Source organism: Synchiropus splendidus, chromosome 6 (genome assembly GCF_027744825.2).
Source record: "Synchiropus splendidus isolate RoL2022-P1 chromosome 6, RoL_Sspl_1.0, whole genome shotgun sequence".
NCBI classification, from domain to species: domain Eukaryota; kingdom Metazoa; phylum Chordata; class Actinopteri; order Syngnathiformes; family Callionymidae; genus Synchiropus; species Synchiropus splendidus.
In genome coordinates, this window is record NC_071339.1 from 22,519,728 (window position 1) to 22,536,954 (window position 17,227).

General features: G+C 40.2%; 1 protein-coding gene across 2 annotated transcripts; it reads right to left on the reverse strand.

Annotated features, from left to right (window-relative positions):
• Nucleotides 1-385: 385 nt before the first annotated feature.
• On the reverse strand, nucleotides 386-11,178 carry LOC128760818 (SAM pointed domain-containing Ets transcription factor). 2 transcript variants are annotated; one of them, XM_053868500.1, is made up of 6 exons: nucleotides 10,919-11,178; nucleotides 4,532-4,978; nucleotides 2,810-3,007; nucleotides 2,690-2,737; nucleotides 1,860-1,994; nucleotides 386-1,517 (listed from the first exon to the last, which is right to left on the reverse strand). In XM_053868500.1, the coding sequence occupies exons 2-6, from the start codon at nucleotides 4,968-4,970 to the stop codon at nucleotides 1,339-1,341; spliced, it is 999 nt and encodes a 332-aa protein (XP_053724475.1). In that variant the 5' UTR covers nucleotides 4,971-4,978; nucleotides 10,919-11,178; the 3' UTR covers nucleotides 386-1,338. The 2 variants fall into 2 exon arrangements, with proteins under 2 accessions (XP_053724475.1, XP_053724476.1); XM_053868501.1 differs by lacking the exon at nucleotides 10,919-11,178 and having other exon boundaries at nucleotides 4,532-5,357.
• Between the last annotated feature and the right edge of the window lie 6,049 nt (nucleotides 11,179-17,227).

Below are 17,227 nucleotides of genomic sequence, written 5' to 3' on the forward strand. Positions count from 1 at the left end.
TCTGTCTTTGCGATTCTTAAAGTATATTTATTTATTCATTCATTGTCCGCAACAGGAGCCTGACAGTGGAATCGAATATTAATTTACAGGGCACCAGTGAATTAGGGAATCATGCAAAACAAAAGAGATATCGTGTGCTCATGTTTCCTGGAAGTTGTGAGCTGTTCTTAGAATGTTAGAATGATGACGTTTCTCTGCCGCACACAAATTTGCTGGCTCACCACTGCTATATTCATGAAAACATTCAAAAATGCATTTGCATTTCATTTAAAACCATTCATAACCGTTTACATGCTCCTCTCAAACATAAAAATAAGAGACCAACACAAAAGAATCCAAATGACACTTTATTTTATTGAGATACAAGAACACATTTCTTCACTCATCTTCTTCACACTTCTTTTAGGAAAATATACAGGAAGTATTTCAGTGTAATCATGTGATCAGTTAAACATAATTTCTTCACGTAGGTGAAATACAGACATAAATGGAAATGAACCAAAACCAAAAGGCCTCATCACAATGTGAAATGATTCTGCAATCCAGAGAGAGACTTCAATTCTATCTGACTGTTGTTGAGTTCTTTATTGCCTCCAGCATGTTGAGATGTAGCAACTAATTTCATATCAATCTTGTAACGTTTATCATAAAATATAAAATGCTAAACAATGTATTGACCAATTTAATGCATGACTGTCAGACTCAGTTTTTATGTAAACATATATTTATGTGTTATATATTTTATTTAAAAGTGCAAATAACTATTATGCAAAACATGTTTAAAAAGAATTACAATGAAGAATCATATTGTGACTTTGCATCACTGTCAGCCTGAGAACTGGTTGACTATTTAATAATTTCAGCTGAAAACATAAAACAGCTTTTGTTTCAGGGTTGGACAGGAAGTATGTCGGTGATATTTACCTTATAATGTCATCTGTCCTCTGAAGTGCCATGAGTTTTCTTAGACAGTAAAAAGACAATGTTTGAAGAGTCAGAACCAAACAGTCCAAAGAATCACATCCATTATACAAACATTAGCAGTCCAACTGGCTTCACGCATGAAAAACTTGCTGGAATGTTTCATCTGGAAAATTGAACGACATGAAGTATAAATGATGATCGGCAATGTTCTAAAGGAAAATAAACAGGCAGATTGCAAATGACAAGGCAGTTTATTTATTTATGTTGTTTTTCATCTTTGGTTGCTTCTTCCCGCAGCAGGATTAAAAACAAAAACGAAATCTCACCAGTCTTCTGACGCTGGCAGTGAAAGTGTGCTGTCGGGGTTGGTCAGTGCACAATAGCTCAGTCTCTCTCCAGAAACTTCCTGCTGGATCATACTGGGTGAACAAACTGGTAGACCAGTCTTTGAGACACATCCGGCTTGCGGATGATTCCTTTCTTGTAGTACTGGCGAATGGAGCGGCTCAGCTTGTCATAGTTCATGGCAGGTCGGTTCTTTCTGAGGCCCCACAGTCTCGCTACGTGAGCAGAGTCCTCAATTTTGAAAATACCTGGTTGACAACACGAAAAAGAAAAGACAGGGTATTGTCACGTCTACGGGGGTGAGTTTTATGGGTTAGAAATTTCCTACAACTGGATAGATAGATAGATGGATAGACAGATAGATAGATAGATAGATGGATAGACAGATAGATAGATAGATAGATGGATAGACAGATAGATAGATAGATAGATGGACGGACGGACGGACGGACGGACGGACGGACGGACAGACAGACAGACAGACAGACAGACAGACAGACAGACAGACAGACAGACAGACAGACAGACAGACAGACAGATAGATAGATAGATAGATAGATAGATAGATAGATAGATAGATAGATAGATACCCTTTTCCTTGTTGAGCCAGCGGATGCAGCGACCATAGCTGTGAGGCTTGAGGAGAAGCTCTCTGAGGAACTGCCACAGGTGGATTGGTTGACCTGAACATGAAGAATCTGCCTCAGACCAAAGCTCCTCGCCTCCTGCAGGGTGATGTCAGATATTACTGTTATGACTCGACTGCAATATAACGATGATACTTTGTTTACCATTAGTTTGAAATCGTGCAATTCACATGATGGATAATAATCCGCATTACTGGAGTGTCTTTCACCAAGTCATTCGTCGTCATCATCATTCATCATAATAATAATTACAACCTTCAGATGCCAAAAAACAAGTCGATTCCTGTCCTCTGCTTCCTCTTCTCTCAAACCTACAAACCTCATGTCCTCCTTCACCACCTCCATAAATCTCCTCTTTGGCCTTCCTCTCCACCGTCTGCCTGGCACTTCCAACCTCAACATCTTCCTACCAATGTAGCTTGACTAATGTTTAGGTTTTAAACGCCTTGGAATGGTCCTTCTTGCTCGCACAAAGTTGGATTACCAAACGTCCCAGTCCAACATGGAGTGTGAATACACTGACAGACTTGAAATCAAGCAAGACTTGAGGATTAGTGTTTGTTGATCAGCAACGTCACGGAGCTGGATTAAGTTGACACTGTTTGAAGAACACGTCATCAGTTGCCTGCACTCAGATGACCTCTACTCATATGAGTTACATGGAACCTGGTCGCGTGTCAGTCCTGATGAATAAAAATAATTTTGGATTTTTTTTTTTTTTTTGCTTCTTCACTATGAGGTGTTTTGTGTGTACTGGAATCAACAGGCTGTACCTGTGTTTTTGGTCTCTCCCACTGTGCACCTTTCCTTCATCCAGGCGGCTGCAGACAGAAAAGACCTGGTCAGAAACAATTGGAGGCCTGAGGAGAAGCAGAAAGCTTCTGACGGCCCACCTGACTTCCAGATGTCCAAATGTGCATGCAGTGTGTCTCCACACTGTGGTGACCTCTGACGGAACTCTTCCTCACTCATGGCGCACAGGTCCTTGCCGGTGAGCTCCTGAAAGGCCTTTCCAGCATGTGGGAGCCGATAGAGATGCTCTGTCCACAAGAGCCACTTCTGGACGTTCCCCGTGTTCCACTCGATGGGGTCTAGGAAGAAAACAAAGTCATAAATGAAAAGGAAATGATGGGAATCCTGCCAGCTGCCTCGCCACACGTCAGGGCAGGATATTAGCTTTTACAACTGTTGCAGTGCCACTGGAATCTAATCTGCTGAAAAGATAATGGTGGATTTCATGGCTTTACGGCACACAGAAGCGTTACGATACATAATGCGCCCTGTGTTTGCTCTCCTTTGCTCAAGGGACCTCGCCCTGAACACAGTGTACACCGGCACCGTCACAAACCAGCAGGCTCCACGCAAATATCGGGATTAATGAGATCCTGGAGATGGCAAACACAGCGCTGCATCAGCAGGGACGTGATAAATGACACCTGTCGTCCCGCCTCAGCTATCCACACAAGCACAGCTTGATTTTTAAGATCCCGCGGCTTAAGGGCAAAGAAAAAAATCAATCTAGCTGGTCAGAGCAGGAAACATTGAATATGTTTGACGTTGTGCTCTGACTGTCAGTTGTGTATTTTGAAGAGGCGTGGTCGGAGTCAACGATCTGTAAATGGCCTGATCACATCTGGATTCACAGGCCAGATTTGAAGCCTGGCTGTGATGGGCATTTTGAACATGACGCCCTTCAAAGCTGCACACTTTTAAAACATTGATTGTTTATGCTCGGACAGCGTGGCTCAATTCCTGATATCGTGTTTTTGCTCTTGGCATTGTTGTTTTTGAGTAGCGTCACTTTAGTAAAAAAAATATATATATATAACGGCCCAGTTTTATTTTATTTTATTTTATTTTATTTTATTTTATTTTATTTTATTTTATTTTGCAAAGATGAACAAACCTATAAATTAAGTAAAGTCTAGACTTTTTTTTATCGAATCATAAATGATTCATTTCATAGTAATGAAAGGAAGAAGCAGCATCTACCACCATATTAACTTCATTATTAACCTCAGACTGCTCTTGTGCAGCTCTCGTGAGGTCACTAAGGAGTCATCACGGTTCATGGTGTCTTTTGATGGATATTGAAGATGGAGTTCCCTCATAATCCAATTGTCAGCCTTTGACTTTAATCAAACACAAAGATCGCCTGATCAAGTAGTAGACGTTACTCATAGAACTGCAGTTACATCCAATAACAATATTGCTTCTTTTTTCTCATTGTGGTCTGTAATGAATTTTAGCTCCACCAATGAACCAACAAGTTCAAGAAGTTCAAAAAAGTCAATGACTGATATGACTATATCCTTGTTCCTAACTGTCCATTCTCTTCATCGCAATTATCATAACAACAACAAAAAAAACTTCTGACTGTGAAAGGTCCTCACGAAGGTCTCCTGAGTTTTCCACAACTAGTAAAACTTGACTTGAACATGCATTTTTGGATGTCAATGGGTGAGTTGATACAACATATCAGAGCAGGTTTCAGTCATGCAAGGGAAGCTGGACAAATTTGGTCTGGACAAAAGACACCTCGAGATGAATGTCACAATGTCTCCTCTATGTTCAAAAAGCATATAACCACTACAACTTGTTTCCAGACAACGTACCAGGTGTGATGTTCAGCAGCTTGCAGGCTGTTTCGATGTCCTTCAGGACCTCTCCCACCACCATACTCTGGACCTGCTCCAGAGATCGCTCCTCCACCTGGCCTTCTAATCCCGGAGAGAGTCTCTGCTCCTGGCTGTCTATGACCGGGCACTGCTCTGGTTCTTCTTGGGACTCCATGGGGGAGTTGGGTATGGCAACATTCGACGGCGACTCTGACACTTTGACCACCCACGTGGTGTCATCTGTGAGGAGCATGTCGTAGCAGGAGAGGTAGAGACCAGGCATGGTTCGCTCCAACGTCTCCACGCTTGGTTTGGTCTCCACCATGTCCCAGGATTCTCCTGGACTTCGAATGCGATCCAAGACCGCAAGAGAGTTCTCCGTCATCCCGATCCGAGAAGTGTAGCTTTGCGATAAGCCTCCAACTGAATTGGCCATCGCAGTATCTGAAGACAAGTGAGACGGAAATGTGTTACACTTGCTTTTTGAAATGACCAAAACAATCCAGCACTGTTCGATGAGGCTCCATCAGAGTCAAAGAGTTGGGAGTGAGGTGAGACTTTGCTGCCTGAGGGTTTATAAGAAGCCTGACAAAGTGGGTAAAAGACCCTCAACAGTGTTTAAACACACACAGCGCTGCCAAGCATGGGGCAAAATGGATTTCCCTGAGTCTCTTCATTTGCGGGTCAGTGGTCCAGAATGGCCTGAGTCTTGGGGGCAGGTGACTGGGCTTTCAAGGTACCGTCCCTGCAGCCCTCTGTCTCCACTGCCAGCTGGAGTTTTTTTAATCAAATAGAAGTCAGATAATGTGATGGAACGCATGCACACAATCTGTGAGCCGAAGAAAAACAACCAAGGTGTCCATTTTATTGTGGAAGCTGATATCGCTCGGTCCACTCGAGGTGATTGCCGCCCTGGTTTATAGTCTATATCTGTGGTTTATGTGGTGTAATCTCTCAGGGCGTATAAGAATACGGCACCCATCAATGTGTACCCACCACAGCTGGTGTTCGGGAAGAGGCATCGTTGTTACGCACCATGCTTCCTACCTAACACATGTCCATGCAGAGGCTTCATTCGGTCAGATAATACAGAAATTAAAGACTCGTAAAAAAGTTTAAATGATGAACCACACCCTTTTAGAGTGCGATCCAACGGAGCTGTGTTGCAAGGCAAACTAGCTTCAGCCATGGAAACAGTGCAATAGATTTAGTCAGAAACATTTGGCCCCATAAGAGGTCTTAAGACTTTCTTCTTTTCTTCAGTCACGCTGGTTATAACTTTTCAAAATTTAAGAATCCACCGTATTGAATAAGCTCACAGTCAAAATAGGTGCCGATCGGCAAGCTAAGAGAGTTAGAGTTCCCTTCGGCGCCGGAGCTTTAACAGTTGTTGTCTCAAGTGTTAGAAGCACCCAGAAGCCATGATGAAATGATGCTGAGAAAGAGTTTTAAAATCTGAACAAGATTTGTCTCCTTGGAACACAATGAACAGTCGTGAATCAAAATGTCAAATATATTGTCAATGAACAGTATGCTGCAGTAGCAGGGATGTTCACATCAGATTCATCCATATATTTAGAGTAAAAATCAACCTTAGCTTAAAACAGAAGACGTAGAGCCAACCTCAACTCAAACTACACCAGTCTTACGGAAGAAGCCTTTCAGTGGCAACAAAGAGAGGACATGTACATTTGTGTAGGCTCTCAGTCCTTCAAGTTTCTCTCTTATGCGCTCATGGTGGGCTCACATTTTCCCCTGCAGACTGCTCTGGAAAGGCAAAGGACCGATTCAGAATCTTAAAGTAAAACGTTGCTAGAGAGCAGCCCCGGTGCTCTGGTCATGGGACCTTGGGATGGGATAAAAACAAGATACTGACAAGCAAGTGGAGTTACTCACATGCCAAACCTCCACACTCAGTATCCATCTTCAAAGGACCGGCGTGTTTATGTTCTTGGAAGGGATGCGTATGAAGACTGAAACTCTTGTCATTACAGTGACACAGCACCCACACAAAAACAGATTTCTTGCAGAACTCCATGACTATACTATTGAAACCATTGCTAGCAAGGTTAAAGGGAGGACTGGTGTAAGGCATCAGATTCCTTCTTCAACAATGACGGTGGCTTTAGGTTGACATTTTCTTTGTCAAAAGTGTGTATACCTCAACCTAAACATGGAATTAAATACACAAACTGTCTTGTGTCAATATGGTTTCTTGGCTACACAGAGGCACACCCTGGAGAGCAGCTTGGATTGGCACCCACCCGTGACAACCTCGAAAAGAGGTGTGGAATAAATACATGCTCATTGTGATAACAGAAGCTTGATAAATAGAAAAAGTGTTTTCATAATCGCTTTTTGTAGTTATTGATTCATGTTTTAGTCACATTTGAATCCAACCACTTTACATGTAAAATCATGAAAACATTAGAATTTCAACACTTAAGCACTAAACAAAACGTAACCTGCATTATATACAGGACTTAATTCCGTTTTCTATTTTTTAACAATGAAGTAAAATATATTTTTTTTAGGTTCCTGATTTTGCATTCATCTTGATAATACGGCTAAAAGGTCTGAGATAAAGTTCTCCCCTCTTTCTGTCTTTTTGAGTTGAGCCTTCAACTCCCCCCTCTGAAACACCTCCTCTGTCTTTCTTTTATCTCCAAGTGTCTCTCCGAGCCAAACTCCTTTTCAGCCCATCACAAGTCAGATTAGAGTGGGGTGGCATCCCGGCTGGACTGTTGCATGTCGACCCTCCTCTGTAACAGCTTGCCTTAAGCCCATTAGCAAAGCAAATTTAGCCATATTACCTTCTTCCAAAAGGAAGAGGGGGCGCAAGAAAGAGACACAAACACACCCCCCTGTGGAGGGGGATTAAGTCTCCGACTGATCTCTAAATGAGTTTGGTCAAGATGCTGATATTCATTTCAGAAGCATTAGAGATCGCTCCATTTGCTCAGCAAAGTCGGCCTTTGACACCGAGGGAAGGCGAGTCATCCACCCTGGGAACCGAATCGACACCACTTGTCTTGTTCTTAAGGCCCACAATATTCAACATCACCTTTGTTTTCGTTTCTGCAACGCTGTTTCATTCATTCATCTGTTTGTTAGTGTCGTACGCGAATCTTCCATGGTCACATCATCAAAATGGTTCACGTTGGGTTTTAATTCGCATTTCAGTGGAGTGAAATCGACATTTATTCATTCATAAGCACCTTAGACTTTGACCACAAAAACATATTTTAAATGTATTGTTTCTTTGTGTTATCATTTTCACACATAAATAATGTATTAATGATGTCAATGTGGCTGTAGTTGATCATTTATTTCTAGAATTATTTGAGTAACTGAGACCAGTAGGTAATATAAGATTCATTTTCTTGATGTTGCTCTCTTGTACAGGGATATTTGAGAATTATTTTTGCCCTCTTTGGTTGTCTGGAAAGATCTAGCTCCGAGGAAGGACAAATAACAACGCACATGGCTGCCCTTCCAAATGTTACAGATGGGGAGACAAGATAGAAAATGAAGAAAGACAAAACCGGTCGGTCGACAGATGAGATCAATGTAGAGGGAAGCAGAGACAAAAGAGGATGAGTGAGGTAGATTCAGGTGGACAGCCACATTTTCACATCTGCTCACATTGAACCCTGTTTGTTTTTGGTCCACAGAGTGGTTGTTTTTCAGTGGTATATTCAGCATCGACCCAGAACAGTTAGGGTCAGCTCACCTGAACCAGAGGCCTAACTGTAACATCAACAGCCCATGTCCGTATCAGGAGGTTGTCGGGAGCATTCTGCACCCATTAATGTTTATGTTTTTCTTTTTTCTTTTGTTATTTGATATAATGTATAAGTTTGACGATCCTTCAACTAACTTTTAGAATATAAAGTATGTTGTTGTGAACATAGTTTCCTAAGACCATTACTTCCTGTTTAGTGAAGGCTCTCACCCTGTCGCTTCAGTGAGTGACATTGTTTAAATTAAAGTTAATAAGTAGTTGCAAAAACAAGCCATGATGACCCAAATCTTCCCAGAAAAGGTCATATTGAAGGACTTGGGGTCGCATCTATCTAAAAGTCACCCTTGAGAAGGCTGCAGAGCTGGTCAGGAGTCAAAAGGTCTGTTGTTTGCGTGCAGAGTTAAAGGCCTGTGTACATCCAGGCGTGACTGTTTACCATGTGAAAGTTAAAGGGAGATTTCCCTTTCTATTGTCTCACTCTGGGTAACTCACAGGAAGGCATTGTTCCTGGCTTGTGCACAGACCAACAAGAAGGAAATGTGAAGTTGACAAAAGAGGTTTTTGTCTCTGAAGTGACTCTCCAGAAACACATTCAGTGCTCCTCGACAGCCACATTGTAGAAATGTAAAACGCAAAAAAATGGGGGTTTTTGTGCGTTGAATGTATCTATTTAAGAAAGGGAACTGGTTTAATCAGGAATCCACGTTTGCCTATTTCAGTATAACTTGCTATGAGAGTGCAGCTGTTGCAGTGCATTATGGGGTTTTTGCTAAGACCCAGCTCTTGCAAAGCAAGCCACCACAGCCATTGCTACCCCAGAAAAATCACTACCTCCACTCGTCCTTTACAGAAAGCAGAACATGTGTTGGCGATAACCGCCCATCAAATTGTAGGCACGTCTGAATATTGATAACACTGGGAATTTACCTATGAATTTGGTCCGGATGGGCAGTAATTCTATAACAGTGCAGTCAAAATATTGGTTTAAGTATGTAAACATCTATACAAAAAGTGCATGCCATGATGCTGTATTGCTATTTTAAGTGAGCTACATTGCTGTTCAATAATAAATACTTGGATACGTTTGTGTTTTCGAGTTGTGTCAAGACTCTCAGGAGACATGCAAAACAGTCAGTTGATGTGATGTGGGCATACAGTATGTTGACTTTGTAGCTATAATTTTCTTGGGTTAAATAAAGATTACATATTTACACAATTAATAATGGATTAAATTCACCCTTCCTCAACAGATACCATCAACAGGGCTTTTCCAGTAATGAAGCGCTTTAGTAAAACCCAGAAGGATTGAGAGAAACTTTGTGCCGTGCACGAGCAGGTGTAGAAATTGCCCCAAAAGTCTGGAGTGAGAAAGTCAACGCCAACTTTTCCAAGCTCTGACAAACTGCCAGTCTGTGATTACTGGCGTTTGGTCCTTCAGGTGCGCTGGCGTCCAGCCAGTCTTCTACGAGCTCTTTGTTGTGGCACGGACTCACTCACTGGTGACACGCACATAAGATGGGATTTCCAGATAACCGGTCAGGTGGATGCAGAGAATCGCAGACTTCTTTGTTCACATGAAGAAACTGGATCAGGCACATCATCCGTTGGGCCGTCATCAGAATTTTTACTTTTTTTTTTTTTTGGCAGTGAAATGACAGTTTTACGGGCAATTGGTTTCACTACGTCTTAAATTATCTGCTATGATCACGGGTTAATAGCTATTCTCAAATTCGGGCATTTCCTTGAGAGTCAGTGCGGAAATGTGGATTTATTATTTTACTGTTGACAGCATATTCAGAGCGAGTTTACTTCATGCAGGTGTGTTCTCTCAAACAAACAAACAAAACTGTTTGGATTGCCATTGTACATCATTGTTATTTTGTATGTTTTCATGTGCGGTTTCTTTTGTGCGTCTGTGTGTGTGTTGAATTTTAGTTGACTTAGTTCTCAACAAGGATAAAGGGTGTTAAATCGCCTGTAAAGCATAATTAAAACGTTGTAGTAATTAAAATAATGACCTTACCTATCAATTATTTTATTTAAATGATTAATTTTAATCCCTTCTTTTCTTAATCAGTTTTTTTTATTAAACTGAATGAATTAAAACAAGAGTAATATCTTTTTCTTTTTTGCTAATAATTCAACATCTGCTTTAATTAAATTTCATCATTTAGTTGCAAATAAAACCGACAATTGAAACAAACTGTGACAGAGAATTTCCCAAATTGCCAAAATAAAGCATTGAAATGTAGTCCAAATAAAAATGTTTTTGTTGTTGACGTACTTCAACTAGTACTTGAACTATAATAATATAATAATAACCATTATAATAATCGAATCGAGTGGAAAAACGTTCAAATGATTAAATGCTAAAGTTAAATTCCAATCTTAACGTGTTTTAATTTCTAAATTAACAAAAACATTTAAAAATGTAAGATATACATGTAAAATGTTAAATCTTGATAGTTTCTTTTTTATATACAAATTGAATCAGTATTTATATTCATCACAATTTTACACTGAACAGCCCCTCTATGACAAAGAGATAGACAAAGAAAGAATATAACCTGAAATTGTATTTTTGCAAAGATGAAAATGAATAAAACTGATCATACATCCGTCACTAAAATGAGTCTTACCAGGAAAGGGATGCTCCTGATGACCAGTTGACTGGGTGGACCAACGCTGGACTCAAGACTCAGGCCTGGTCTCCACCTGACAGATGTGCTTTATTATTCTTTTTTTTTTTTTTTTTTTTGTTCACCGCGGCCGAGCTCCCAGCCTTAAGTCCTTGGACCCTCCCAGGCTCGGAAATTTAACCTGAGAGTCAGCCACTGAGTAAAGCACAACTGCAAACTCCACATCAGTGAAAGCAACAGTTGGAGGAGTGAGTCACACACTGAGCCTGAGCGAAGGAATCCAGAGCCATTCACTGCCATTTATATTTATAGGGAACCTGTGTTTACTTATGCACACAGGGCTGCGTGTGTGTGCACAGGAGAGTGTCAAACATCACCAGGCAACCTCATTTTTTTCTTCACCAAAAAGGCATTAAGAAGCAGTTATCTCTGCATGAACGTGTTATTGTTGATTTTCAAAACACATCATGCAGCAGCAAAACCCAAAATACAGTCTGTTATCATAATTACAGCAAGGGGAACCTGTGTGGTTTAAATACGACAGAATTACAGTCAGTCATCTATTCATTCTCTTGCTGGTCTTTTAAGTGTTGCGTGGAGACGTATTGTCTTCTCCTGAATCTCCCACACAGTTGGCGTCAGAAAAACTCCAAAGGAAGATGTTTGGAGGAACTTGTGCAGATAAACCTTGGCACCTGAGGCTAACACTGCTGTTTCGTGGGTTGCATTACAGAGTGAATTTATCAGTTAACTTGGAATGAAATGTTTCTGATGTAGAACCCTAGTTTAGGTGAGAAACAAAAAAAATCAAATAAAATGAATCAAGACTACTTTATGCAAATATTTACATCAATGTATTAGGTGAAGCCTTTATTATCCGCATTTATTGATTATACAATGTTTGTTTAAAATTCAATATGTTATTAGTAAATAAGTCAAATTTAAATGTTTTCATTTATTGATTATACAATGTTGGTTTAAAATTCAATATGTTATTAGTAAATAAGTCAAATTTAAATGTTTTCATTTATTGATTATGCAATGTTGGTTTAAAATTCAATATGTTATTAGTAAATAAGTCAAATTTAAATGTTTTCATTTATTGATTATACAATGTTGGTTTAAAATTCAATATGTTATTAGTAAATAAGTCAAATTTTAATGTTTTCATTTATTGATTATACAATGTTGGTTTAAAATTCAATATGTTATTAGTAAATAAGTCAAATTTTAATGTTTTCATTTATTGATTATACAATGTTGGTTTAAAATTCAATATGTTATTAGTAAATAAGTCAAATTTAAATGTTTTCATTTATTGATTATACAATGTTGGTTTAAAATTCAATATGTTGTTAGTAAATAAGTCAAATTTAAATGTTTTCATTTATTGAATATACAATGTTGGTTTAAAATTCAATATGTTATTAGTAAATAAGTCAAATCTAAATGTTTTCATTTATTGAATATACAATGTTGGTTTAAAATTCAATATGTTACTAGTAAATAAGTCAAATTTAAATGTTTTCATTCAGTGATTATTCAATGTTTGTTTAAAATTCAATATGTTATTCGTAAATAAGTCACATTTAAATGTTTGCAATGGTTAACTTGCATAAGATTAATGGGAAGATAAAAAAAAAAACAGGGTGTTTCCGAACTGTCAAGACTTTTTGACGGCTGTATGTTTGTGGACACACCAAATCAAACCAAGTTAGATGACACAGGTTTCCACGGCCCTCATGCAAAATGTCTCCATGCCAGCGTGATGCTATCATGTGTCATCACTACGTGATGGAGCGCCTTGTTCAAGGAGTTTCCTGCCAATCGTACTGAATATCAGAATTTGCATAGCAGTTTCTTCGAAGAGTGTTTGACCTTTTTCTTTGCCTTTGGAACAACATTGTCATGCTTGAGAGACAATGAGCTCACTGAGGGCTGAATGTCAAACACTTGAACTGGCCCAGTGTGATGCGAAGGTGCAGGTGCCGCTACTGCAAACAGTCGGCCACTCCACTCAGAACTGTCAATACACTCACTTCACCTCCATAAGATCACTGGAATGACTTTTTAGATCCCATCAAGCTGTAGTTTCATCGTCTTTAAAGAAGTAATTCTTCTATACCAGCGGTTCCCTGTCTGTCTGCAGGACAAGGAAGCAGGCTTGCGACAGCCTTATCTTATTTGATGATCAATGCGTGCTAATCTCCTCCTGCGATCATGAATGTTGTCCAGGAAAAACGGTTATCATGGCGGAGACGTGCCCGAACCTGCAGACCCAAACGAATGTGTGCTCCTTGACAGTGCCGCTTTATGCCAAGTGTTCATGTATGAGTCATTTCGAATGAATCGAGATGAAGGATTCATCAGCTGCAGGTTTCAGATTCAACATCATAAAGACGTGGACTTTGTATTGTGTTATATTTTGATCAAACCAGAAGTAAACAATGCAGCAGTATCCAACAATCCAGCATGCAGGGGCTTCTATTGATGACAGAGAAGACAGGTACATAACGTGATATATTTTGCAGATATGACTGTGACAGAGTGAACAGAGCACATATTGGATTTCATTTAATTTTCTCTTCTTCCTGGACTTCCATCTCATTTTGTAAACAGAGAATAGGACACACCCACCGATGATGTCATGGCTCTGTTGCTGGGTCCAAACCATTTTTCTTCCCTGAACATGGCGTCCGTGCCACATGCCGATTCTGGTTCCCAAATGTAATTCGAACCCACGAGTTGGTTTGGACTCACAAACTGTAACATCATCGATGACCGTGTTCCACAGTCAGTGTCGGCTCCGGCTCATCAGAATCAGAATCAGAATCAAATTTATTGCCATGGTCAGTCCGGATCCCACCAGCTAGGAAAGTGTTTTGGAATAAAGTGCTAACAAAAAATAAAATAAAATAAACGTCTATGGGTCTTGGAGTCATACAGGTCCTGAATGTGTTGTCAACTTTTGTCTTAAAATGAAGACGTCAGTCCAAACCTAGAGATGTTCATGGAGGCTATGTTTGAGTCAGTTCACATGTCCGCCAGAGACTCGGGCAGAGTCTTCGGCGAATGGAAGGTGGTTTGGAAAGGATGTGATAACATCTGAATACTGAGAGACAGCAAAGAAAATACTCTGCTAACTCGATCCATGACAAATTAAAGAGAAAACCTGGCTAGCTTTCTTTTTTATCGACTCAAGTCCATTTTTCAATCATTTCGTTTTGCTCCCCCAGTTTCTTACTGACCTACCGCTACTCTGCACAGAAACACTTCCAGTCGTGCGTATGGTGCTGCTAGCGCTTCTCACCCACACTGATAAAATCCCAAATATATTTCTTTATACTTCGGTCCCACAGATGGCGTACAAAGCGTAACGTCATTTGCTGATATGTTTGAATACATATCTGATTGATTTATATTTCCTTGAACAAACATGAAAGTATTTCACTGGATTTTTTTTTTTAAGATTATGATCAAGGGAAGAGATTTTTAAATTCAATATTTTTGTTCGCCCTGAGCGTTTGCTGACTGTCTAACCTGCTCGTCTACTCAGCTGCAGCAGCTTCCCTTCGTTTTCCTTCAACATAATCACAAAACATAATTAATGAAATGTACCATTAGGGTTGTGGTTGTGTGCGCTTACAGTTTTCTGGCCGAAGCCGCCTTTACGTGACAGTAATGTCAAGCAGTTATCTAACAAAACAAACCTATTGACTCAAGGGCAAAGAGAGATGGAAGACATGATAGCAGCTTCACAGCAGTGACTCCAAAAATAAGTCAATATTTGTCTGTCACAGGTCTGCACAGGCCCATCCAAATATTATGCCAGCAGCCAAGCAGCAAGTGTTAATGCTTGATGATTTTGGCTGCTCACTATATGATGACAGTCAAACTTCAAAGTGCAGGAAATGTAAAAATTCATTTTGCATTTCCTCATCTTTTTCTGACCCAGAATTTCAATCATAACAATGAGGTAGGATTTTATACAACCATCAACAAGGATGTGTTTTTACTGTTGCGAGACTGTTATATCCCTGTGAAAAATTATATTTTATGATATAATATGAAGGTGATAATCCATGCTTTTGTGTCATCATCCCAGAACATTGACCAGAGGTCCTTACTCACCTGACAAGTATTTTCCGTGGAAATATTTCCCACATTGTCTATATTTTTTGTCCGTCAATGCAAGCTTCCACATCAGCAACTTTATTGCAGTGTGAAATTGTGTTTTTTTTTGGGGGGGAGGGGTGCTGAGGTCTTCCAAAGTTTCGCTGGGTATGGTAGCTTATCTGTCCAATTGAAATACTCCGTGTACACAAACGCCACGCACCAAAACATTAAACGGAGACTGCGTTTATGGGATAAATAGCTGCGGAGATTGAATCCGAGGTTGTACAGAGGGGTCGAGATTGAAACCTCCAGTTCCACGTAAACAGAGGCAACAGCTCGCTGACGGGCAGAGCTCCACTCAACCTTATCTGTGCAGTCGGCTCACTATACCTTTCAGAGTAGCTCCTCACTCAATCGTCTTCCACATAAAACCAGTTTATCAGTCACATTATGTGAAAACCTGCGATATTCCAAGTAAATTCCTGAATCAATTCCTGACTATTCAGACTATTGCGTCGCACCAAACGCGCATAGACGGGAGCCCAAATATTCGCCTGTGAAATTTTTGCAGTTTTGTGCCATTTATTCAAGTCGCTGTAGGCGTGCAAGTGAAGCATTGCGGTGTCACGCATGAATCTGAGGTCAGCAGGTCACTTGCTACTTGTGGTTCTGAAAGACCACACCAGTGGAGCGACTATCCATTGTATCCATTCAATATATATGGAGTTTACTGCCATTACTGACCCTCAATAATTCAAAAACAAGACTGATACTTCCTGTTATACTGCTCTGTCCACAACTTGTACTACTGCAAAATTTTAGCTCTAAATCGTCATCCTGTAGTAGATGAAACATAGACTTCAGTGTGAGCTGGAGAGACGTTTGGATGGACATGACATACATGCCTTGGATTTTCACCATGATCACAGTATATTCACCCTCCGGTCCTCTCATTCTTGACCCAGTAAGTCCATATTTCAGCGACGGAGGGATGACAAGGAGAATTTGAGTGAACACTCCAAATCTTAATGTTTGCTTTTATCTTGCCGTTTTCACTTTCAGTATCATTTCTGCTTAGAGTCTATAACCATAAAATAGATTATAAGAGACAGATGGTGAGTATTAATGGTTTGTTCTGCAAATTTGTGATTTCTTTTCGTAGGGCTCAAACCTGATGTATTTCAGACGACAAATGTAGGGGACAACTTTAGAACCACGTGTAGATTTCGGAAGATCAGACCCCTGATGAAGGAGCTTTTTTTTTTTTACTTTGATGTTTGACTCCCGGTCTGTTATGTACAAGAGGTGAGTCCACTGGAAGAAGTCACATGTCTGCCTCTTGACAAACAGAGATGCTCATGAGTTGATTGCTTTAAAACAACAAAAAACTTCTAAGAAGGTAGGTCTGCTCCACTCGTGCCCAGCGGAGAGCTCCATGAAGCTGTGAAAGATACTTAACAAAAAACAAACACCTTGGCTGGGTTTGACCGTTTGTTCATCACGGTCACTTCCCAAGTCACGGGCCACTGATAACCAGCTGCTTCTGACCAACAGTTGGTTATTCCGATTCATCTACGTCCGATATCTTGGTCTGAACTGCTGAAATTGGATGTTGCTGTTTTAATCCAGCCAATGTCTTCCACTGCGTCTGAACAGAGGTCTCTAAATGCAACAGATTGAAGGTGTTGCTACACTTTGTTGTGCCAAATAAAAGGCTTTGTGGATTTATGAAGGGCAAATAATGCTCAATAACAGAAGAAAAAAAACATCCCAGTCGCCACCATGGCTAAACAATGTTCCCAGGTTCTGAGGGGGAAGAGTCACCTTTACTTCCATTCATTCATGACTATGGTTATTAGTGAATGAGATCCTCTGTGGTTGTGCCGTTTATGACTGAGATATCGAGTGCAACAACTCCAATTATCAGGGTCCAGGATGTTTGAAGAACAATTTAGGAAAGATAAGACGGTGAAAGGTCGAAGACTTGACAGGAAGAATGTATCAGAGAGGAAGGGACTCTATTTGGGGGAAAGCGTTTCACTGGAGTCTCAACGTGTTACCAAGAGTGGACTCAGGAGCTGCGGCACGAAGGATGGAGAGTTTATGAACATAATGCAAAGGACATTACATTGAAGGTTGTGAGCTTCCAGTGTGAATATGAAGGGGTAATGAAATACACCACAACGATTCCAG

What these genes read in the sequence shown, in the direction of transcription:
- LOC128760818 (XM_053868500.1), bottom strand. Translation starts at nt 4,970, where the DNA reads ATGGCCAATTCAGTTGGAGGCTTATCGCAAAGCTACACTTCTCGGATC. An exon ending in GCTGCTGAACATCACACCTG is followed by an intron (nt 3,008 to 4,531) that starts GTACGTTGTCTG and finishes TTTTCTTCCTAG; the next exon opens with ACCCCATCGAGTGGAACACG. An exon ending in GGGAGAGACCAAAAACACAG is followed by an intron (nt 1,995 to 2,689) that starts GTACAGCCTGTT and finishes ATCACCCTGCAG; the next exon opens with GAGGCGAGGAGCTTTGGTCT.